The 25,000-nt window shown below is 42.5% G+C and overlaps 1 protein-coding gene across 2 annotated transcripts in view; it reads right to left on the bottom strand.

Annotated features, from left to right (window-relative positions):
- The window catches only part of p3h1 (prolyl 3-hydroxylase 1), a 71,814-nt gene that overhangs the window by 4,543 nt on the left and 42,271 nt on the right, over positions 1-25,000 (bottom strand). For both annotated transcript variants that reach the window (XM_088337366.1, XM_088337367.1), the window contains exons 9-11: positions 12,996-13,123; positions 10,104-10,199; positions 7,197-7,347 (exon numbers count right to left, since the gene is read on the bottom strand). In XM_088337366.1, coding sequence (XP_088193492.1) covers positions 7,197-7,347; positions 10,104-10,199; positions 12,996-13,123 — 375 coding nt within the window. The remainder of the gene's footprint in view (positions 1-7,196; positions 7,348-10,103; positions 10,200-12,995; positions 13,124-25,000) is intronic.

The following is a 25,000-nucleotide window of genomic DNA, read 5'->3' as shown; positions in this document are numbered from 1 at the left end:
CCCGCAAAAAGTCTGAGAAGTAGCAACGCCCCTTCAAAAATGCTTAAAAAAAAATATATATATTATTATTATTATTATTATTTTAAATTATTTTATTCTATTATTATTTTTTAGACCTGCGAAGCTCTGAACCCGCGAACGTGGAACCACGAAGTTGCGACGCCCCTTCAAAAATGCTTATATATTTTAAAACTTTTTCCATACATAAGGCGCACCGCATTATAAGGCGCTACAGTAGAGGCTGTAGTTACGTTATGCAACCATTAGATGGTGCCGCGCTAAAGGGAATGTCAACAAAACAGTCAGATAGGTCAGTCAAACTTTATTAATAGATAACAAACGAGCTTTCCACAACTCCATTCACTCCCAATAAACAGCCGTTTTATTATTTTCTCTGAGGTAAAGCATTTTCGTGACACATCTTTAACATCTTTGAACAACAGCAAGGCATAAAATTTAACTTTTCCTCCGTTTAGTTAACACGCAAAAAAACGTCTGATACTGTTATGGTAAATTAAACGTTAGTGCAATTGCAATATAGTGACACTCATAATGTGCAAAAACAATAACAAGTGCAAAACAATAACAATAAAGCAATAACATAATAACTGTAAAATGTAAAACGTAAACACACAAAAGAAACTCATAAAGCTGACTCTATCAGCTCCTCATCTACGAATCCCTCGAATTCTTCTTCTGCAGTGTTCGAATTGACCATCTCAGTGAATGGGCAATCCAACACCGGCTCTGTCTCATCAAGGTCGTCATTAATCGAGTCAGTGTCGCTGTTGTTGTCTGGCAATTCGGGGACAATTCCCGTCTTCCTGAAAGCTCGGACCACAGTTAAGACTGATATATCAGCCCAGGCATTTACGAGCCACTGACAGATGGTGGCGTATGCCGTCCAGCGCTGTCTCCCCGTCTTGGTGAACGTATGTTCGCCTTCTGTCATCCACTGCTCCCACGCAGTACGCAGTCTGGCTTTGAATGCTCTGTTGACACCAACATCTAGCGGCTGGAGTTCTTTTGTCAATCCACCGGGAATGACGGCAAGCACTGAATTTGTGTGCTTCACTTACTTGGTTTTTGTTTTTCACTCATCTTTTCTTCATCCATACATCCCTACGAGTTAGCTTTGATGACTATGCCGGCTGGAAAGTTTTTTTTTGGCAAAGTTTTCCTCTTGAAAATAACCATGGGTGGAAGTTTCTGGCCATTAGCCTGGCAGGCGAGAACTACAGTGAAGGAGGATTTCTCATTCCCTGTGGTGCGTACATTCACTGTACGTGCTCCCGTTTTATCCACTGTGCGGTTCACAAGAATTTCGAAGGTGAGTGGAACCTCGTCCATATTAATTATATGCTCTGGCCGGATCTTTTTTTCTGTAATCTTGTTTGTGCAGTATGTGCGGAAAGTGGCCAGCTTTTCCTGGAAGTCAGCTGGCAGTTGCTGTTGGTGTTGTTGAGTCACTCAAGGCGCCTAAGGTAATCCTTAGTAGCGCTAGACTCGCTCGTGGGGGGCTCCGTAGTTCTCCGAAGGAGAGGGGGCTGTGACTGTCCTGTGCCGCCAGGCCTGACGGGGTGTGACCCAAGCAAACCAAGCAGACGAAGCCTCTGAAGTCCTTAGTACGTTCGGACAGGCCGGTGCATGATTCATGGAAGCCCCGTGGGCAGGTAGTACAGGTGATTGGGGTGTGGTCGCAGCGAATGGTTCGAAAGCACCACTAGCATTTGGACTGGGGGCCAGGGTTGCTCTCGAAGTCGCCCGCCTTAAGAAGAACAGAGAGAGGAGAGTAGAAGAAAGAGAAAGGGAGGGACGAATAGAAAGAGAGAAAGACAGACAGAGTAAAACGCAAAAAGGGGGAAAAGAGAGTGAGAGAGGTGGGGAGAGAGTAGGAAAGAGAGGGATAGAGAAAATGAAAGACAAGAGTGTAAAGAGGAAAAGAGAAAGGGAGAGACAAAGGAAGAGAGAGGACCAAGAAAGAAAGAGAGAATGAGTCTGAGTGGATTGAGTTGGATTCGTAGAGAGAGCCCTTCGCAGGACACCACGGGAAGGTACCTAGTCTTTGTCCTGCGGCAGTTGCTGTGAAACAGTAGTTCGTGTACGGATAGAGAGATTATTTCTTTTCATAAACCGAAAGCACCAAGTAGGACCACCAATGAATTCTTTAATGTTAAGTTTCCGTGCCAGCGCTGTTGCCTTCATTCGAATAGTGATTGTACTGACACTTCTACTTGCTGCTCTTTGTTCAACAACCCGCTGTTTAAGTGTGTCCTCTAACTGTGACCATCTCGCTTTATTGCCACGGAAACTTTGTTTAGTCTTCTTTACTTAGCGCAGCTCATCCTCATGCTTCCTCCACTTCCGCACCATCGATTCATTAATGTTAAACTCTCTTGCTGCTGCTCTATTTCCGTGTTCTACTGCGTGACTGATTGCCTTGAGTTTAAACTCTGCGTTGTAAGCGTGTCTCTTAATAGGAGCCATTTCAGGGTTTTTATACTTTCCACAGTTGCGGGACACACTCTCGTCTCCACACCCCTGAAATGTAGTGAAACAGTGTCCGTGTACAGAGGTAGCCTCCTACCTCGAGAAGTTCAGCTGGGATGTTGTCAGGTCCAGGGGATTTATTGTTTTTCAGGGTTTTGACTGAATGCAGGATTTCATTGAAAGTTGGCGGGAGGTCAAGGTCTGGCAATGTAGGATGTTCAGGGAGCTCTGCAAGGACAGTTGGGTCCACTGGGGTGGGCTGGTTGAGCAGGATGTTGTCAGGGAGCAGTTTCTGGGGCCATAGATGGTTTTTACTGCATCATAGAAAATGTGCATATCGCTTCTATCAGCGTGAGACTGGATTTCATTGGCTTTTGAGATCCACCACTCATCTGGCAGTTTTCCGAGAGTTGTCTTGGCCTCGGAACGAAGGGCTTGCCATAGCTTTTTATGGAATTGAGATAGTGGGTTGTTCAGGGTGGCTCTGTGCGCCTTGTGCATTCTGTCCAGGAGGGTTGAGCTCTCTCCGGCATTCTGGTCAAACAGGTCCTGGTGTTTTTAGGTTTTAAAACCAACGGTTTGGGCTGAAGTGTCAAAGAGGGTGGTAGATCTATAGGTCCACTTCTCATCCATCCCAGCCTCTGAGATGACCAGCTGCTCAATGTCTGCCAGCCTCTCAGCTAGGGAGCTACTGGAGAGTTTGGCAAAGTTGAGTGTCTTCCTCTTTGAACCACCCTGACGTGCTAGGGGCCGGACATGCATTCTGACCTTTGTCAGAATCATGCGGTGGTCGGTCCAGCACTCTGCCCCACGCATAGCTCTTGTAATGAGCACGTCCTTCAGGTCAGCCCTCCTCACGATCGCGTAGTCGATCAGGTGCCAGTGTTTGGACTTGGGATGCATCCAGGATGCCTTATATTTATTCTTTTGTTGGAAGATGGTGTTTGTGATGGTATGTTCCGCGCACAGACTAAGAAGTCTCATGCCATTGGAATGAACTTTTCCAATGCCATTGGCCCCAATCACACCATTCCAGTTTTGCAAGTTCTTTCCGACTCTTGCATTGAAATCACCAAGCAGCATGATTTTGTCATTCCTCGAGATGTGACTGAGGATGTCATCGAGTGCCTGGTAGAAGCGATCCTTCTCTTCATCATTCGATGGCAGTGTTGGTGCATAGGCACTAACTAATGTGACATATCTGCATTTTGCAAGTGGGATGCGAAGAGTCATTGTTCTTTCACTGACACCCACTGGTGACTCTGTGAGCTTCAGCAGTAGGGTGTTCTTAATTGCAAAACCAACTCTGTGAAGATGGTGTCCGCCCATGGGGTATCCCTTCCAAAAGAATGTATAACCCTCTCCCTCTTCATTGAGTGAGCCTTCCTCAAGGAGTCTGTTCTCGCTGAGCGCTGCCACATCCACATTATAGCGCTTCAGCTCGTTGGCAATGAGTGATGTTCTGCGCTGTGGTCTGTCCAGACTGGTATCCAGGAGTGTCCTTATGTTCCATGCTGCAATTTTAAATGCTATTGTTTTTCGACCGCATAGTGGAGTGTCCCGACAGGCGCGGTTTCCTGTCCGGGTACTCTGCTGAGTGGGCAATCTTTAGGCCACATTTTCTAGGCCTTTCCCCAATTGGGGGAGCAGTGCAGCCACTAAATAGTGCTGCTCAGACGCAGAGGGGTCTGCCAGAAACAGCTGCCACTCAATCCCAGCTGCTAACGACCGTTGCCCTGTGCCGCTGACGTGCAGAGGTCCAGGTAAGAGCTTCCAGCTTATTCAAACCTGCTCCCGTCACTGGATACTCCATCGCCGCCAGACTTTTGTGGTCGGAAACTCAGGTGAAAGAGGATACCTGCGCAATGATGGTTTTTAAATTGGCGTAAGGGGTGCGCTTTCCCCAACGCCACTATCTTGATTGTAAAGAAGATGGTTCCAGTGGCAAGGGAGACCCTAGACGACCGGCATCTTCCTACAACTGCAGGCGGCTGCCGGGATCCAGGTCTGTGGGAAACCGCCTCAAAGCGTGCCGCCACTAGCTTTTGGGATCACTCTTAGTCTGGACTCTACCCTTCGACCTGTTCGGCTTGGGTAACCCTGCCAGGAGTACGAGACTCCCGCCGACATAGCTCTAGGGGTCATGGAGAAGCACAAAGTGCCCCACCACGATAAGGTGGTGATCCGTCGGGACACATATATATATATATATATATATATATATATATATATATATATATATACACATACATATATATCTCTCATCTCTCATCATGTCATTAGCTACACCGCTTATCCTCAGTAGGGTCGCGGGGGTGCTGGAGCCCATCCTAACAATCATCGGGCAGTGGGCAGGGGACACCCTGAACTGGTTGCCAGCCAATCGCAGGGCACACAGGGACCGACAACTCACTCGCTCATTCATACCTAGGGACAATTTGGACCGGCCAATTCACCTGAAATGCATGTTTTTGGAATGTGGGAGAAAACTGGAGTGCCCGGAGGAAACCCACGCAAGCACGGGGAGAACATACAAACTCCGCACAGGAAGTCTGGAGCTGGATTTGAACCCACGCAGGAGGTTCCCAAGACATGAACTGTGCCGCACACGCGCTATCCACTGCGCCGCCGTGCTGCCCATACATATATATATATACACATACATATGTATATATATATATATACATACATATACATACATACATATACATATATATATACATACATACATATACATACATACATACATACATATACATATATATATATATATATATATATATATATATATATATATATATAGTAAGACCTCGGTTATCGCGGTTATTGGGGACCAAAACCACCCGCAAAAACTGAAAATCTGCGAAGTAGCAACGCCCCTTCAAAAAAAATAAATAAATAAATATATATATATATATATATATATATATTTTTTTAGACCTGTTTAATGGGGAGCAAAGCCACCCGCAAAAAGTGAAAATCTGCGAAGTAGCGACGCCCCCTCAAAAAAAAAAAAATCTCATCTCATTATCTGCACCACTTATCCTTATTATTCGCGAGCGAGCCCCCAACTTACTTTCGGGCGCGATACGCACGACACCGCGACGGCCTGTCGGAAGCGCAGCAGAATGCGCGTTCACGCGAGGGGGGGAGGATTTTGTACGGGGGGATACGGGAGTCGGATTTGGGCACAACACCGGCGCGCGGTTTTGGTGCGGCTTCCGCTTCACCGCCGTAATGCATAATAGTCTTTGAGATCCCGTCAGCAAACACGAGCTTTAACGTGCGCCACGAGCACCATGCTAAGCCAGGAAGGCTCTCGACTTACTCTGGCCGTACTGAGTGTACGGGTAGCCCACGGCTGCCACTGCTGGGTCCACGCGGCTTCCGCTTCACCGCCCCCTAACCCCCATAGGTCCCCCTTACCCCATTCCCCCCATCGAGGGTTGTGTAGCGCCATGTAGGGCCATCGCGGCCCGAGCGGGTGACTTTTCATCCGCGTTAACAAACGCATTTTGTAGAATACGATCGCGCTTTGTTGTTTAAATAAACGCGTTATATAGACTACGATTGCCCAATTATTTTAATTAGCTGGCTTTATGGTTTCAATAAGCGTATTATATAGAATACGATCGCTTTTGTCGGAAGCGCAGCAGAATGCGTGTTCACGCGAGGGGGGAGGATTCTGTACGATAGTCGGATTTGGGCACAACACCGCCGTGCTAGGGTCGTCGGCCGAGGGGGATCCCCGCAAAAAGTAGTGACGCCCCTTAAAAAAAAAAAAAATTAAAGAAAAAAAAAATATATATATATATATATATATTTTTTTTTTTTTACCATTACAGACCGCGAAGCTCTGAATCCATGAACGTCGAACCACGAAGTAGCGAGGTCTCACTGTATGTATATATATATATATATATACATACATACATATATACACATACATACATATATACACATATATACATACATATATATAAACATATAAATATATATATATATATATATATATATATATATATATATATATATATGTATATATATGTATATGGGTGGTAAATAAATTATTCTAACAAACAATTTATTGACGAATTGAATTAAAGAGCCGAGTTTATTCTTTTCGAAACACGTCTCACCTTTTTGGAGCGCCTTGTTTAGTTATTCCGAAGGGTGGCTACACACACTTTTGGTGAATTCTTTTTCACGTTTTGATAGGTTAATATACTTTAATCAAGACCTACACACTCTTGGATTTATGGACTTTTCTTTTACTAATCATCTACTGAAGAAGCTTGAATGGAACACAAAACCCTAATAAGAAAATAAATAAAGACAACTAGAAGTTGAGAACTTAAATTGGCACCATTTGGATGGATAACAACAATGGCTTGATTATTACTTATTATATTTTGATAGAATTCCTTCTTTAACGTCACACCAAAACCAAAACCTAGCAACAACGAGATGTCCTGCGAAGTTCTGCTTTGATGAAGATGACGAGCCAGTCTTTATGTCCTTGGCTGTCCTTCAAAGTTCGTATGTACCATTTTGCGTAAGTAGGGAAGCGTCTGTATTTCGATTTAACTCCGGTGGAAAACCGTGAGCACTACCTGCTGGCCGAGTCAGTGACCATCAAATTAGATTCCGAACTAAATAAATAAAATATAAAGCAATTACTCTATTGATGCCTTATAGCCTCTTACCTTCAATAGCAGATCGACACACCAGATGTGAATAGGAGAAGTAGAGGCGTGAATCCAAGTCAAAGTATGACTCCAAAACCTTCCTCACTGTCTCACTCACATCAAAAAAGAGACGGGCCCATTTCAGTGGAACTTTTCCTTCTTGTGCCAGCTAAGGTGAAAAAAAAAACATTGATGAACCTCTCTGTTATTGATGTTTCCGCTGCCTGCCAATTTACAGTTTGTAGGGGTGCTTGAAAATCTTGAAAATGCTTGAATTTTAATGTTGTGTTTTTCAAGGATTGAATTTTGGGTGAAAGGTTTGTAAATGCTATAATTTGTTGCCATGTTTCTTAACAAGTCTGCTTAAAAATGACGCTGCCACTGCTCTCTAATGGCTTTGCGACATTGTCCTGAGAGGACAGGTGAATGCTACACCGAAACAGGGCACTATGAAATGTGTTAGTGCAAGCATTAAGTATAAATGATGGGCATTTATTATAGGTCATGCAAAAAACTTTCACAGTGGTAAATTTTATTAGGAAGAACTTTCTGTAACTGAAGATTTAAGCTGTCATTTTTACCCACCTATATAAGAAATTGTTCCAAAAAAAAAAAAAACAGTTGCAATTAACTCAAAATCTAATAATTATGTTGTGATAAATGCACACCCAACATTAAAATATGTTTAATGTTATGTACAGTATATCACAGATACATCCATCCATCCATCTATTATCTGCACTGCTTATCCTCAGTAGGGTCGCGGGGGTGCTGGAGCCCATCCCAGCTATCTTCGGGCAGTGGGCAGGGGACACCCTTAACTGGTTGCCGGCCAGTCGCAGGGCACACAGAGACAGACAACTCACTCGCTCATTCACACCTAGGGCGATTTGGACCGGCCAATTAACCTGACTTGCATGTTTTGGGAATTTGGGAGGAAACCGGAGTGCCCGGAGGAAACCCACGCAAGCACAGGGAGAACATGCAAACTCCACACAGGAGGTTCAATCTCATGGCCTCAGAACTGTGCCGCATATGCGCGAACCACTGCTCCGCCGTGCTGCCCTCACAGATACATTTGTGACTAAATTTAACATGCAGCGTTTTGAGGTGCAGGCGGTCATGAACGACCATGGTCAAGGCAAAGAGCCAAGTGGGACTGGATTTTCACGTGTAGACATTATTTAAGAAAAAAATGATATCGGCACTATCACAAGTTTCTATAAACCAGTTACACTCCTGTACACACCACTCAAATCCAAAGCTGAAGAAAGATAGAAGCTACTGGAAGAAGTGTCCAAGTGGCACCAAGAAAGTTGCACCCAGTTGCATGGTGCCATACCACGGTGAGTTACACCAGGCCCATCAAAGGCCCCACTCAACTGGGCTGTGGACAAAAGCTGCTCGATATCAATGAAGTGCACGCAATAAGAAAATACCACAGCCTCAAATTTAATTATGCTCTAGTCACTAGAGGGGTGTCAAACTCATTTTGTCTTGGGGCCACTTGGACGTGAAAAAAAAACTCTCATAAATTCAGTAGATTAAAGAGAAAGAAAGAGAGGGCAAAAAAGAGAAGGAAATAGATCCAGACAACGAGCAAGATAAAGATAGAGAGAATGAGAAAGAGGGAGAAAAAGAAAAAGAACGAAAGCAAGACAAAAAGGAGAAAAATAAAGAGAGAGAGAGAGAGAGAGAGAGAGAGAGAGAGAGAGAGAGAGAGAGAGGGAAAGATAGAGAGGATGAGAGAGAAACAGAGAAAGGGAGAAAGAGAAAAAGAAAGCCAGAGAACCAAAGATAAAAAGAAAGAAAAAAGATAAAGAGAGAGAGGGGAGGGGGGGAAGGGAGGTAGAGAAAGACAGAGGGGGGAGAAAAAAACAAGAGATAAAGTGAGAGAAATAGAAAGACAAAGGGGAGAAAAAGAGCGAGACTGAAAGACAAAGAGAGGCGTAAAAAAGAGATAGAGACAGAAAGAGAAAACGAGAGAGAGAGAGAAAGAGAGAGACAGAGAGAAAGAAAGACAATGAGATAAAAGAGAAAAAAAGAAACAGAGAGAGAAAAAAAGACCAAAATAGAAAGAAAAAGAGAGAAGAGGTATGAGAAAAAGAAAGACAAAGATAAAGGGAGTAAGAGAAAAAGAGTAAAAGAGTGAGAGAGAGAAATAGAGAGGAAGAAATAAAAAGAGTATGACAGAGAAAAAGAGGGAGAAAAGAGAGACAGAAACAGACAGAGAAATAAGAGATAAAGTGAGAGAAAAAGAGGAGAGAAAATAGAGCAACAGAAAGACAAAGAGACAAAGAAAAAGAGTAAGAGAGAGAGAAAGTAAAAAAGAGAGATACAGAAACAAAGAGTAAAAGAGATAATGAGAAAGAGAGAGGGACAAAGATAGAAAAAAGACCGAAAAAAGAAGCGAGATAAAGAGAGAGTGAGAGACAAAAAAGGAGAAAATAAGAGAAAAAAAAGAAAGAGACAGATAAAAAAAGAGACAGAGTGAGAGAGAAAGAGAGAAAGAGAGAGAAAGAGAGAGAGCGAGCGAGAGAGAGGGAGAGAAAGAAATAGTGATATAGAAAAAGAGAGACATAAAATGAGCGACAGATAGAGAAAGAAATACAGCTAGTGTCTTTGTGGGTGACCCCTGGCTTTGGCAACATCAACTAGACATATTTAAAACTGCAGCTTATTTTTCTCAGGCGCTTCTCTCAGCGTTGTCTCGCGGGCTGGACTAAAACTCTTAGCGGGCCTTGTACAGCTGCGGGTCGCATGTTTGACGCCTATGCTCTAGTGACTGGATAAATTGACTAAATAAAAATATAAATGCAGTACATGCAAATATACCAGTATGTATTTAAACGAGCATATGTGTGTGTGTGTGTGTGTGTGTGTGTGTCAGTGTATGATGCAAGAATTCATCAAACAAACATTTACCTTTAAAGCCTTTAGTATCGTGACTCCCTGAAATGTTTCACCTGGAGAGTGGGGGGAGAGATGTCCCCGGTACCCATCCCCTTTAAGAGCTGCTACCTAGAGTTTAAACAAAACAAAAATGGAGAACTGCACTTCAAAATTGTAAATGGTCTGCATTTATATAGCGCTTTTCAAGTCGCTGAAGACCTCCCAAAGTGCTTTACAATGTGCTTCACACAGCTATTCACAAAGACACTCACAGATCGGTAGAGGCAACAGCCATTCAAGGTACCTACCTGCTTATCGGAGGCATTAGGGATTCAGTATTACACAACATTACAACAGAAGTTATAAGGAAAAATGTAATGAGGACATATTATAGTTCCAAACCAATGTTTGAGAAACAAAGCTATTACTTAATTTAAGTTTTAAGGGTGCAAAACATTTTCAGCTTTTATAGTAGGCATGTCAAATTCAGTTTGGCTCCGGGGCTCGATCCAGACGTTCTGTCCTGGATCAGTACAAGAATGTCAATTTCAAATGGTTTATTTATCGTCATTTTTGTTTTTTTTCTAGAAACTTTCAATACATTGTTTTAAGCCCACCCCAACCATTGCACATTTTAGTATTAGGTCTGGAATAGAAAAGAGACCACATCATTTTTAAAAAGGTGATAGGGAAAGAAATAGGGAGAGCACAAATAGAAAGGGAGGAAAAAAGAGAGAAAAAGAAAGACAGAATTAAACTACAAAAGGGTCAAAGAAATAGAGATAAAGTTAAAAAGAGACACAGAGAGAGAAAGAGCAAAAGAGAAAAAGAATGAGAGAAAGAGAGAGAGAGAGAGAGAGAGAGAGAGAGAGAGAGAGAGAGAGAATAGAGACAAAGAGAGAGAAAAAGAGTGAGCAAAAGAAAAAGTACCTGACGGGCCATAGGTAGTCCCTGGGCCGTAGTTTGGCCAGTCGTAGACTAGACCCACGTACCACAACATGAAAGACTTGATGAAAAATAAAATCCGGGTATACATTTTGCAATTTCTTTATTTTCCATGCAGAAAGCAGAAAGAATGTTTTTTATTGCACTAAAATATCTAAATATAAACAATTCATTAACAGGAAAATCACTTTGTAAGTACTTGCATATACAGAGTCCTGCACTGTACTGATGATTTGGCAAAGCACAAATCATCAAATTCCGCGATCCGAAAGAGGCTAATCAATCCTGGAAATGCAGCAAGGGGTTATGATGTTGTTACACTAACGTTCCTTAAATCATCCATGCAAGTCCACCACAAAATATTGTCAATTATTCGATCCAAACACCCTAACAACTAAAGCCCCAGTTTGCACTGTTGTCTAATGCTAGGAAAACCAGTGGCACAGAGCACAGCGTATCAGCAAGATCCTAGACAAAAATGCAGCTACCTCCACTATGTGAAAAAACTACATATTTCTCAACCTATGATTTATTTTATAAAAATTAAAATTGGTATTATTATTCATGTATTTTTTCTAGTATTAAAATTAATGTTTTTCTTATTTTCCCAGCTTTGTGAGAGCTAGTGTCAAACAGGTTTTTAGGGTTATTTTCTGTTGCCCTCGTGTAGGTTTCAGAACAAATGATGCGTTAATGGTAGTCTGTGTAGCCCTTTGAGACTGTTTGTGGTAAAGGGGAGATAAACATGACTTGACTTGTCTTTGGTATTAGGGTATCTTAAAATAAACACTTAACAGGAAATTCCAATAGGTTTGTGAAGGTGGATGGGTTCAATTTTTCTTTGCCAAAAACATATTACCGTATTTTCCGCACTAAAAGGCGCACCTAAAAGTCTTAATTTTTTTCAAAAGCTGACCATGCGGCTTATAATACAGTGCGCCTTATATATGAATCAATATTAAGTCGCAAAGTCTTGCAACTAATGAAAGCAGCCGCCGACTAGATTTTCCCCCGAACGCGAAGTAGTCCGCGGTGTATGCTGGGATTTATATACCGGCGTTACATTGGCTAACCAATGTGTCAATCTTCATTTGAATCCATCACTATTGGCTAAAGTTATTCGGAGGTAAAGGGGGCGGATCCTTTTTATCATTTACAGGCTCGCATAGGCTAAAAGGGCAAAACAAACCCTGCAATTGGCCGAAAAAGATGTGTCAATCATCAGTTGAATCGATCACTATTGGCTAAAGTTATTCGGAGGTAAAGGGGGCGGATCCTTTTTATCATTTACAGGCTGGCATAGGCTAAAGGGGCAAAACAAAGCCTGCAATTGGCAGAAAAAGATTATTCTGAATAGCATGTTGGGTTGACAGCATAGAGAAAACAGTATTTTACTTTTCTGTAATGTATTTGTAAATATTTTACTCTCCTGGATTTACTATACTCACGGATATAAGAGGACCATGGTTGCACATTATTATTGAACACAACGACTTTGGTGAGCTACTCCGGCTATATATTTTCCCAGGATATTGTTTCAGAGTGATATCGATGTTTCTGTGATGGGTCTTTTTTTAAATTAAACTCAATTCCAAGTCTTTATTGTCATATGCACAGTAAAGTTGCGAGTGAAAAAGAAAATAGAAACTAAGGAATGGTTGGCATTTCTTGAATCCCAAGACGTTAACCTTCCGAATTATATTTGGAACGATGCATTTGAGTGACATCGTACGGACACCGCATCCGCACGTGTCTACGACACGTATTTGCTTCTTTGCAAGCTTTCAGAATGTTAAGGGGGTGATAAGTTTTGAACTATCTGACTCTTTTGTCGACGTTCCCATTGTAGCGCCTTATAATCCGGTGCGCCTTATGTATGGAAGATATAGGACCAAAAACTATTTTTTGGGGGTGCGCCCTATAACTCGGTGCGCCCTGTAGTGCGGAAAATACGGTACAAAAAGTGTGCAAGTAACTCACGTTAGAAAGATGCCGTAACTCGGTGCACTCGTTATTAGTGATGATTCCATCGAACAACACCCGTTGAGAGCCATTCAGCTGCTTGGATGTCATGGTCACTTTAATGTTTTCAAGAATTGGACTTCCACCTAAAATAGATATACATGAATTAAATTGACTTCAGTTCAGTTGTGTTGCTTCAGTCACAACAACCATTGCCTACTGCACAGTCCACAGAAGCACATTAAGCCCCTGGAACAGTTCAAGAGAGCATTTAATATAGAGGATAGAAAGGAAAATTAATTTAAAAAAATGAGTCAAAGTAGGAAAATGTTCAATGCGGGTGCCCTTTCAACCTGGGGTGTCAAAGTCCTTTAAGCTAACATCGAGCAAATATTGAGCTCTTCTGTGTAGAGCATCATCTTCTTAAGGTTGAAAAACTTTTTGTGTGCGGCTATTTCGTGTAAGTTTAGCATGCTGCTAACTTAAGATGACCTAATTTTAAGGGTAAACTAATGTTAAGCTACTGCTGAGAAAACAACAGAGAGACAGAGGGGCGGGGTAATAAAGAAAGAGCAAGAAAGACAGTGTTCGAGAGTTGAAGAGAGAGAGAGAACAAGGGAGACAGAGTAAGAGAGAGAGAATGTAAGAGAGACAGGAAAGGGGGAGTGAGAGAAATAGAGAGTGCACCATAGTTTATGGGTAAAACTAAGCTAACATCGAGCTAAGCTAGCGCTACGTGATCACTCTGCTAAACTAGTGCACCGCTGCTAACGGAAGATGACCTCATGTCAAGTCAAGTCAAGTCACATTTATTTATATAGCCCTTAATCACAAAAATGTCTCAAAGGACTGCACAGGATTACAATTACATGATCTTAAACCAGCATGCGGGCAAGGAACAACTCAAAAACCTCAGTGTGAGGAAAAAAGAGAAACCTTGAGAAAGGACCTCACATGTGGTAATCCCCCTTCCAGGATTGACCAGGGTGAATCATAATTAGCATTACTGTACACAGAATAGTAAACACTAGGTAAGATGTTGAAAATGTCCGGAACGTGCATGACAGCAACGACGCCCCCAGCCTGTAAACTAGTCCAGAAAGTCTATGACGGCCACGACTCAGCTTCCCATCTCTGCCAGCTGGTAAATGCAGGGGTTGACATGCTTTAGGTCAGACGCTGGTCCGCTGACTCATCTCAAATCGTCCTTCTCCTTCGTATCAGCCAGGCAGGCAGTCGGAAAAACACAGGACAATACAGAATATGAGGTGGGCATCAATCATAAGCTTTGGAATAGAAGTGTGTCTTAAGCCTCGACTTAAAAACTTCCGTTGAGGTTGCAGATCTTATCTCCAGAGGCAGGGCATTCCATAACACCGGGGGCCCGGATGGAGAACGCTCTCGAGCCTGCAGACTTCTTGGCTCTCGGAGTCATTTTCCGAGCGCAGACTCCGTGCAGGAACATAGGGGGATATCAAATCGGAGAGATAAGAGGGTGCAAGCCCATGCAAACATTTATATGTTAATAAGAGAACCTTAAAGTCACATCTTAAGTGGACTGGGAGCCAGTGCAAGTTGGCCAATACAGGAGTAATATGTTCAAACTTTTTGGTCTTAGTCAAAAGTCTAGTTGCCGCATTCTGAACCAGCTGCAAACTTTTAAAAATAGTTATCGGGTGACCAGAAAGCAATACATTACAGTAATCAAGCCGGGAAGTAATAAACGCATGAATTAAAACCTCTGCATCTGATTGGGACAGCATCGAACGAATCTTCGCAATATTACGGAGGTGGTAGAAAGCTATTCTAGTAATATTTTTCACGTGTGACTGAAACGACAGATTAGAATCAAATATAACACCTAGATTTTTGATCGAGTCACTATGGGTGATATTACATTTGTCTAGGTTCAGGGTAGTGTTTGAAAACAACTGACGACAGTGAGCTGGACCAATAATCAACATTTCAGTTTTTCTTGGTTAAGGCGTAAAAAATTAAGTGACGTCCATCTTTGAATCTCAGTAAGACAAGCCTCCAGATTTCTACAACTTAAATGTCCAATTGTTTCCAGTGGCACATACAGTTGAGTGTCGTCTGCATAGCAATGGAAACTAATATTATACTTGCGGATAATGTCACCAAGCGGGATCATATAAATACTAAAAAGAAGGGGGCCAAGTACAGAGCCTTGAGAAACACCACAGGGAAGATTAGATTGTTTAGAGGTCAGATTGCCATAGTTAACACATTGCATTCTGTCCGACAGGTAGGACCTAAACCACGAGAGTACGGTTCCTGAGATACCAATGCGTTCTAGACGAGCCAATAATATGTTGTGGTCGACAGTATCAAAAGCAGCGCTGAGATCCAGCAGCAGTAACATTGATGAGGCACTGGAATCTATTCTAAAAGGATATCATTGGTTACTTTAGCCAGGGCTGTCTCAGAAGAGTTATTTGCCCTAAATGCTGACTGGACAGTTTCAAAGAGGTTATTTTCTGACATGAAGTCATTTAGCTGCTGTGCAACGACCTTTTCAAGTAATTTTGCAAAAAATGGCAGATTTGACACTGGCCTATAATTACCTAGGCTTTCAGGGTCAAGGTTAGGTCGCTTAAGCATGGGTTTAATGACAGCAGACTTGAAGGCTACAGGAACAATACCCGAGGATAGCGATATATTAATAATATTTAAAACTGATGGTTCTGAGATCCCAAACAGATCCTTTACCAGTGAAGCTGGAAACGGATTGAGCAGGCATGTAGTTTGTTTGGCCCTACTGACCATCTGTGTTAGATTATCAAGAGACAAATCATTGAAACTGGAGAATGTTTCTGAACAACCGCCGACACGGTCCTTACCTAAAACCTCCACATCTTTGAGATAGGAGGAGGATACAGAGCGTTCTTTTAAAATTTCATTCCTGATTAGTTGAATCTTTTGATCAAAAAATTCCATAATGTCGTTAGCAGAATAAGTACAACTATTTGGGTTAAGTTGTTGTCTGGTAAGTTTTGCCACTGTGTCAAACAAAAATTCGTATTATTTTTATACTTATACTTTATATTTCAGCAAGCTGTCACACCAGGCCAGTCGGAAGACCTCCAGCTTAGTAGTGCGCCATTTTCGTTCAAGTTTTCTGCAACCTTGTTTGTGTAACCTGGTTTCTTCAGTAAACCAAGGTGTATTCTTCTTAGGTCGAAATTTATGCCTTAGGGGCGCCACAGAATCAAGAACATTAACCAAAGCAGTATTGAAGTTATTTGTAAGTGAGTCAACAGACCCAGTGTACGTAGGTAATAGTTCTTTTAAGGCGTTGTAGGGCGGATATTGCGACTGCTAAAGCCTAAATTTTCCTTATCACAGTAAACATTAAACAGCAACTCACACTTAACAAGATAGTGATCAGAGATGGCATTAGGATATGGTAACATTGTAACATTTGAGGCTACTACGCCACGGGTCAGAACGAGATCTAGAGTGTTCCTATCTTTATGAGTGGGCACATCAACTATTCGATTGAAACCAAATGTATCAATCAGTGACTTAAAATTGCAAGTGAATTTGATGGGGAGTTTATGTGAACAATAAAATCACCAATAATTACAACATTGTTCGCATAAGTTACTAAGTCTGTTAATTAATCCAAAAAATTTGAGTATGGTCCCGGTGGGCGATACACAACAACTAAATAAATTGGTGTTGACATTAAGGACCTCATAACAAGTGCTTCAAACGTTTTAAAAACAGTAGGGGTATAAAGAGTAAATTTCAACTTACCTTCCGATATAAGAGCAACACCTCCACCTTTTTTGTATGGTCGTGCCAAGTGTGAACTTACAAATTTAGGGGGAGAAGCCTCATTTAACACTACAAACTCATTTGGTTTTAACCAGGTCTCACAAAGGCCAATAAGGTTAAGATTGTGTTCATTAATAAGGCAAGTAAAGCTTTGGAGGCTAGTGATCTAATATTCAGAAGGCCAAGCTTCAGCACTGTGGACTGAGCTGAAACCTTTCGTGGGTTTTAAACCTTAATGGCAACCTTAGTGGTAACCTCCACAGGATTATACTGCCGGTCCCAGGTCTTGTGCCTTGTATGACGGCAGATGCGGCCCGAATTCCATACCACAGGAATATTGTTGACAGGTGGAGTGGCAGGATGACTATTGGTAGAAAATAGTGTTATTTCTTCTCCCTCCTCACCTAACAAGGGAGAAACAGAGGTAAGAAGCACAGAAGAAGATGCTATAGAAGAGTACAGATCAGGGTGCATGGTGCAGTCAATAGAATGCTCTAAACTACAAAAACTTTGTGAATTGCATGAACCTAGCATAGCCCTAGTTAGCTCTAGTGTTACAGACTCCACACCCGTGGTTACAGGTTCACTAATCACCTGTAACATGGCCTGCACTAGTGTACCCTGTCATGGAAGGCTTAAACAGTAATTAAATATTTTTGCTCCCTCAAATTAGCCTCAATGTCGGGTGCTCTGGCCCCAGAAATACACATAACCGTGGCTGGGGTGCTAAGCTTTATGTTACGGTTGATGGAGTCACCTATAACTAGGGTCCGGGAGCCAGTAGACCGGGGTGGAGTGGGACTAGCTAGGGGGCTGAACTTGTTACGTGTCTGAATTGGCTCACCGCGATTAGCATGCCGTTTAGGGCTAGTGCTAACCGGACTAGCAGGTTCGCTACAACCCACGCTAGCAGTGGTGTCCGAGGCACCTAACATTTTCCGTTTAAACTGCTCTAGCTCACGGACACGTCCCTCTAGAAGGGCTACTTTCCTACGGAAGCGGGAGCAACCTTTACAACAACCCATACTCACTTGTGAGCAGTCGGATGCCGAAAGAGCGTCTTAGCAGTCGTGGGAGGGGATGCCTTTGGACAGCGATCGGCAGCAGCGCGACTGTAAAACAATTGTGCGCGGCACTTACCTTGCGCCAATCGTCCGAGATAGTTACCTGAAAAATTTTAACTGTTCGAGATAAACAGTCTCAGTCCAGAATTCTGCTAAAGCAGGAATCTGAATCAATATCGTAGTCGCGACGACAAGAGCAACACAAAAACTCCCGCCACTCGATAACCCGGAATGATAAGGCTAAACTAATGTTAAGCTACTGCTTAGGTATTCTGAGAAGAAAAACGTTCTGTATAGAAAATATTTGTGTTAACTATATTTTTAATGTACCATAAATTCAGGACTATAGAGCACACCTGATTATAAGCCGGACCCACCACTTTTAAGGTGATTTGCCGCTTTTGTACTTACACAAGCCGCACCCATGTATAAGACGCGTGCGCCCGCATTAAAACTCGTGACACAATCACAAGTTTAACCCAGACCAGGCTGTAAGTTCCACGAATGTAACTACAATGTAGTTATCTATGTAGTTACTACATAGATAGTACACAATCCTAGAACCACAGTCGGCATCATGAATGGAAAATGATACCCGTAATTAACGTATGATGCAGACTTGTAAAGTCCGGGTCCCGTTGAAAGTTTTTTGGTTTGAACAGATTTATTGACGCTAGTAACAGCAAACAAACAATTTGAGGTTTGAACAACCCCTCTCGACAATCTTAACAGCAATCAAGCATATTCACAATTTTGTTATGTCTGACAATGTGACATTTTAACATTTTTTTCTGACATTTTTAACATCTTTGTTAGTGTCAATAGATCTGTCCAGGCCAAAGTCCTGCGATTGTTTTTTGGTCTGAACAAATCCATTGACACCAACGGCAGCAAACAAACAATGTAAGGTTCGAATAACCCCTCTCGACAATCTCAACAGCAATCAAGCATATTCACAATTTTGCTGTATCTGACAATATAATGTTTTAACAATTTTTTCTGACATTTTCAACATCAATTAAGCAATTTCGTTATATCATATCCCATCAATATGAGTTATTATCATTAACATTCACAATTTCCTTATATCATGTTCTAACAATATGAGGTTTGAACAATTTTTATCGACACTTTTAACAGCAGTTAACCGATGTGTAAAGGGCAATACTATTGTGCAAGGGCATAGCTCTGTCTTCTCAAATGGGATTCCATCCTACCCTCCCAAGCAGCATCCTCCAGTCCTCTGCCCGGGATGGGTCCTCTCCCTTCTTACTTCTACCTTCCACAACCAGGCCATTGCTGCCGGGACCCCACAGTGGAGCTCCGGTTGCCCCCTCCGGGTGGGTGGAGACGATTCTTCTTTATGGCTGCGTCCTAGGCTTGCCGCTCGCAGATTGTATGGTATCTGCAGCCATTCGGAGCACAGCCACGGGGGGGGATCTGCCTGCACCTCCTTACCAGCAGGTTTCTGGAGGTCCAGATGGAGTCTTAGATGGCGGCGAGAGTGAGCCAGTCCCTGGCAAAAGTCGTTCAGTGACCTTTTCGACCGACTCACCCCGTAAAGCACGTACTGTGCGTCAGGGACCTCCCCTGCTGGCAAGTCCGGGAATTTTCCTAGGTGCCCACAGGTCCTCGGCAGCGCTGCACTCACAAAAAAGGTGCCTCACCGACTCCTGGGCACCACAGCCAGGTCGAGGGCATGTCGAAATCGCTGACATTCTTCGGTGGTGCATTACGGCTCTGACTGGGAGAACCTCATGAGCCACCATCCATGACAAGTCCCGTAGTCTGTTTGGGATGGCAGGATGATTCACGTTGCTCCAAACCGTTGTAGGTTCGCCAAACGCAAGCCCCTGCACAGGACTCACTGTTGCTCGCTCCTGCACAGTAGCAATAAGGGCCCTGTGGTTTTGTAAAGTGTGACATTCTTGTGTTTCTAAATCAAATTTCTTTAAAAAGTCCCGAATAAAGAGATGTGTTGGTGGCAAGTTGAAGGAAACTGGAATCAAATGATTGCTTCGTACAAGCTTTAGCTTCCGCAAGTACGAGCCCATCCAGAACCGGGTCATGAAAGTGGAGGGAGACATATTTGCTTCCCAGGAAAAGCTGGAGGTCAGGCACTCCTTTCCCCCCTTTTTCCTTTTTCTTTTTCATTGTATCTCTTTTTATCCTTTCCCACTTTGACCCCAGATAAAGTGAAAGATGGCTCGGTCCAGTTGTAACAGCACATTTCTTTTGGGCATAAAACCTAAACTGATTGATAAAAGCAGTGGGAGGATGATCTCTTTGATGATTAGGACCTTCCCCTCTAGTGTCAGTTTTCTTAGTGTCCAAAAAACAAGTCTGTGCTTAACTTTCCTTGTCACATCGTCCCAGCTGGTCTCGCCTCCTCAATCCGCATTGAATTTTATCCCTAGATTTTCTGGTCTGTCTTTAACATCGTCAGTGGGAGTCCTGCCTTTTCTGTCTCTGTCCACGGTCCATAAAACTTCACTTGTGATTTTTCTCTATTTAGCCTTGACCCAGACGCCCTCCCAAACAGGTCAGTCAAGTCAAGGGATATTAACGGATACGAGGTCAGTACATAAAATATTAAAATCATCCATGTACAAAACACACTTGGTAATTTGTCCCCCACTTCCTGGGATATTGATCCCTTCGACAAATCTATCTTTTCTTAACATTTGTGCCAAAGGTTCAATGCAAAGAACATAGAGAAGGGGAGACATAGGGCAACCTTGACGTACACCACAGTTGATCTCGATTGCTTCCGATAAATTCCCGTTAATCATGAATTTGCTGTAGATGTCTCGGTATAGCTGTCCCACGCACTTGATGTATTTTTGGGGAAAACCACATTTTTGCAATACCCTGAAGAGGTATTGGTGCGAGACTCGATCAAAGGCTTTCTCAAAGTCTAGGTTTAGGACCGCTAGTCGCATGTTTCTGTCTCTCGCATAACAGATGGTGTCACCGATCAGCATGAGACTGTCGCTGATCTTCCTTCCCACGATGGCACAGGTTTGGTCCGGATCAACCAAGTCTCCCAAGACTACAGACATTCGTGTTGCTAAAAGCTTGCTGAAGATTTTACAGTCCACGTTTAAAAGCGTTATGGGTCGCCAGTTTTTTAAGTCAGTTTTGTCTCCTTTTTTGTGCAATAGAGTAACTATCCCTATTCTGAAACTGTCTGGCATGTTGTCTCAACTGGAAAATTCGTTAAAGACAGTTATCAGATCTGGTGCTAAAATATCCCAAAAAGTCCGATAAAATTCGAGGTTGAGCCCTGCATTTTTTTAAAAAGTCTGTGTTTGTTTCTTTGTCATCTCCCACCATTGTGCTCGTGAATCATACGAGTCTTGAAGGGTCTGCCAGTCTTTGTACAGCTCCCTGTATTGAGCGGCTAAGGCCTAATCCTCCAGCAGGGAGCAGTTTAACTTCCACAGAACCCTCCCAACAGTCATACCTGAAGGAAATGAGAGAGAGCAGGACAGTAGCTAGTGATCCGAAAAAAAGACAGGTTTTAATCTCAGTGTTAAACCCCTTCTAAATATGTAGTCTATTCGAGAGGCTCTGGCATTGTCAATACTGAACCAGGTGAAGCCCTCCTCTCCTGGATGTATGGATTTGAAACAGTCCTCCAGTTTAAATGTCCGGCACATGTCTTGCAATAAAGTTGATGTTTTATCTACTTTAAACTCCTCATCGGTCCCCTTTCTATCCTTTCTACTTAGGATGCAATTAAAATCCCCTCCCACGATTGTGGTTGATGGCCTAGCATATGCGACTGGATGTCCTCTAAGAGTTCGTACCTGATTTGTATGTCGGGGTGGCCGTATATGTTAATGAGGTTAAAATCGTTCCTTATATAGGAAAGTCTTGCTTAGATTGCGCGTCCGTCTCTCATCACAGTACTCCCCTTTATGATGAGTTGAGGGTTGTTTATTAAAATGGCCACCCCATCGTTAAAGTTTTCATTTGAGCCACTCCATAATGAAGGATATGGCCAAATCTCTTCCTACTGTTTATAATTTTTTAGAAAGGGGATGCAGCATTCTTGTAGTAGGAACACATCCGTTCTGATAGTTTTTAAGAACGATAAAACGCTGTGAGCTTTAACCTTTGATCTCACACTTCTCACATTGATAGTAAAGAACGTAATGTTCATAAGTGTTGTTAAAGTATATAAACTACTTAAACAAAACCGGGGGATCCGAGTCCATTCTTTGGTGATCATTGAGAGTGTCACCTGTGTCGGACTCACCACTTAAGAACGGTACCTCATTTGGAGACTCACCGGGGAAAACTCTGTCCCCTCTGTCAGTGGTTCCAGGTCTTCCCCTTTTTTTCTGGGTTAGGAGGTGAGCCAGAGGATCTATCGAGGGGTCTCTTACTTCCCTCCCCACAAAGGGTCAGATTTTTTCCCTCCCCGACATCCTCCGGCTCAACTTCATACAGTTCCCTTGTGGGCTTTTTCATCGGCAATCGGCTTTCCCCTAAATCTCTTCTCTTTGTTTCCGGTGTTTTCACCACCCCCAATTTTGTCTTATTTTTACCCTTCTTTCCAGTGCCCGTATGGGTTTTTGGAGAGTCATTCGCCTTTTCGATTTGTTTGTCTTATTCAAAGTCCAATAGTGGCGTAGAAAACAATTTTGATATTTTGGCCTCTCTTCCAGGCCCTTCCTGATTAATATGTGTTTTGGGAGGGGGAATGACAGTTGCCTTTTCTATTTGTTTGTCTTGTCTAAGTTCAGGTATTGTATGAAAAATCAAGTTTGAATTTCCAGGTCTTTCCTGACTCAAATTTGATTCTTTGGCCTCTCCTCCAGGGGATTTGGGAGGGACATCTGTATTTTCAATTTGTTTGTCTTGTCCATTTTCTTTGTGCATTTCTTGTTCATTTTTATTGGGTATTTCCATAACTTTATTCATTTCTTGTTCATTTTCATTTGGTATTTCCATAATTTTATTCATTTCATTGTCTTTGTTATCTTTATTCATTTCATTGTTTTTGTTACATTTATTCATTTCATTATCTATGTTGTCTGAAATCATTTTATTGTCTTTATTGTCTTTATTAACTGCCTACTTAGCTTTCAACTTGTTAGCAAACGATTTCGGGCAGTTCCTATAGATGTGGTTCGTTTCTCCACAGAGGTTGCATTTTCTGCTATTGGTACACTCCTCAAAGGAATGTCCAATTGTCCTGCACTTTCCACAAATAATTCGATCACATACCTCAGCCAGATGCCCATGCTCACCACATTTGCGACAGAGTTTCGGTTGTCCTTGATAGTGGATAAAGCCACGGTTTTCCCCCAGGACTATCATCGACGGGAGGTGTTTCAGTCCCTGAAAGCCCTGAGGATTTTGCCATTGTTGGATGGGTATCCTCCAGGCACAATTCCAAACGCCATTCTCATCCCTCACCTTCATAGCCTGGCCTTTTAACGAGCAGTATCTACTCAACCAATAACAGATGTCATCAGCATTCACCACTTCATTAAACATTTTTACAATGACTATTTCCAAAGTTAAGGGTGGGAAAAATATATATCCACTATTGTCCGCTGTGACAACAGACAGATCTACCGGTAACTCAGCTTTACCCCACTTCCTATCAGCCCGCGTTTGCTCCGCCCCTTCTTTTTGATTCATCCGTAGAACACATAACAGAATAAATCTCTGAAATAAGTACATTACAAAAATATACAGTTGCAAATACATATTATACATAGTAACACATATTTACAAAGAAAGACGGTACACCGAAAGAGTTTTCAAAGCTTTAATAATAATAATATAACTTTCATCCCAAACCGTGCCTTTGAAAGGTACCAACACGCTAGTTAGGATCACGCTCGCAATGTATCAAACATGCCTGTTAAAAAAAAAGCATCCCGTAATTGTAAAGTTCACGGTAGATCGTCCTCAACTTCCTCCTCATAACTATCGCCATCAAGGGCCTCTTCTTCATTATCGGAACGTTCCTTAACTTTACAGACAATGTATGCTTAAACTTAGAGGTTGCAGTCTTTCATGGCGCACATATTCTACTGGTCTTAATCTTACCTTTTATACTCCAGCGCCGCTGGTGGCCGTTAGAAAAATTCCATAAATTGGCCGCTTCACTGAATAAGCCGCAGGGCTGAACATTTGGGGAAAAAGTAGCGGTTTATAGTCCGGAACACACAGTACTTAATGGTTCTGTAAACATGGAGAAAGTTTGTGTACTGTGTGAGTTTGTGTTTTGTTTGTGTGATGTATGCAGGCTTCTCCTAGTAACCATGGAAATGACCATGGAAATGAGTGCTCTCTGTTTCAAAAAAACAGTCTGGAGATGGATGGGCGTTGCCAGGCTGTATTTGCCCAAGACACAGCACATGATAGACCACAACAACTCAGTTGTCGCCTGAGTAAAAAAGGACTGCGCCTTCAGCTCACTACCAGGTCAGAGGCGATAAGTGTGTGACTGGTAAAGAAGACACCTCGATTGCGAGGTAGGAACACCTTTGCCACTACCACATGGAACATCGGCACCTTGAACCAACAAGGAAAGTTAAAAGATTTCATCTATAAGATGGAAAGATACACTTGGGACCTTTTGTGTCTATGTGAGAACAGATGGAAAAACCTCGCAAAAATGACAACTGATGGGGGCCATGTTTTGTTCTAAAGTGGAGAAGCTAACAAGCACATGTATGGTGTAGGTTTCTTGGTGCACAAAAACATCAAGGCCTCTGTTTCAGGTTGCCTTGCCATTCAACATCACAGTTATCCAGGCCTCTGTACGAACCTTACAACACAGTGACCAAGAAACACAGTGAAATAAATATTGCTGAATAATTAGCTTTTGTCTGTAAAGCAGGTTTGGCAGACTTGTTGAATTTTGTTTAAAAAAATATGGTTTAGCTTTCTCCCCGTCCAAAAAAAAACATCAAAATAGTTATGCTTTTATGGCTCTTTGGCTCAAAAAGGTTCCCGAACACTGCTCTATCTTGTTGTGTAAGACTGTGATGACAACGTAATGAGGTCTATCACGCTTACATTGTTACCCGTATATTTTTGCCTTAAAGCTGAAGCTTTTCATCGACCATCTAATGCATTGTTCAGGCCCTTTTGGTGACTTGGAGAAGATATGTGGTCTTTTTGGGGCCA

This window comes from Urocampus carinirostris, chromosome 6 (assembly GCF_059441175.1).
Source record: "Urocampus carinirostris isolate Australia breed hairy pipefish chromosome 6, RoL_Ucar_1.0, whole genome shotgun sequence".
Taxonomy (NCBI): Eukaryota; Metazoa; Chordata; class Actinopteri; order Syngnathiformes; family Syngnathidae; genus Urocampus; species Urocampus carinirostris.
This window is presented reverse-complemented; position numbering and strand designations above follow the sequence as displayed.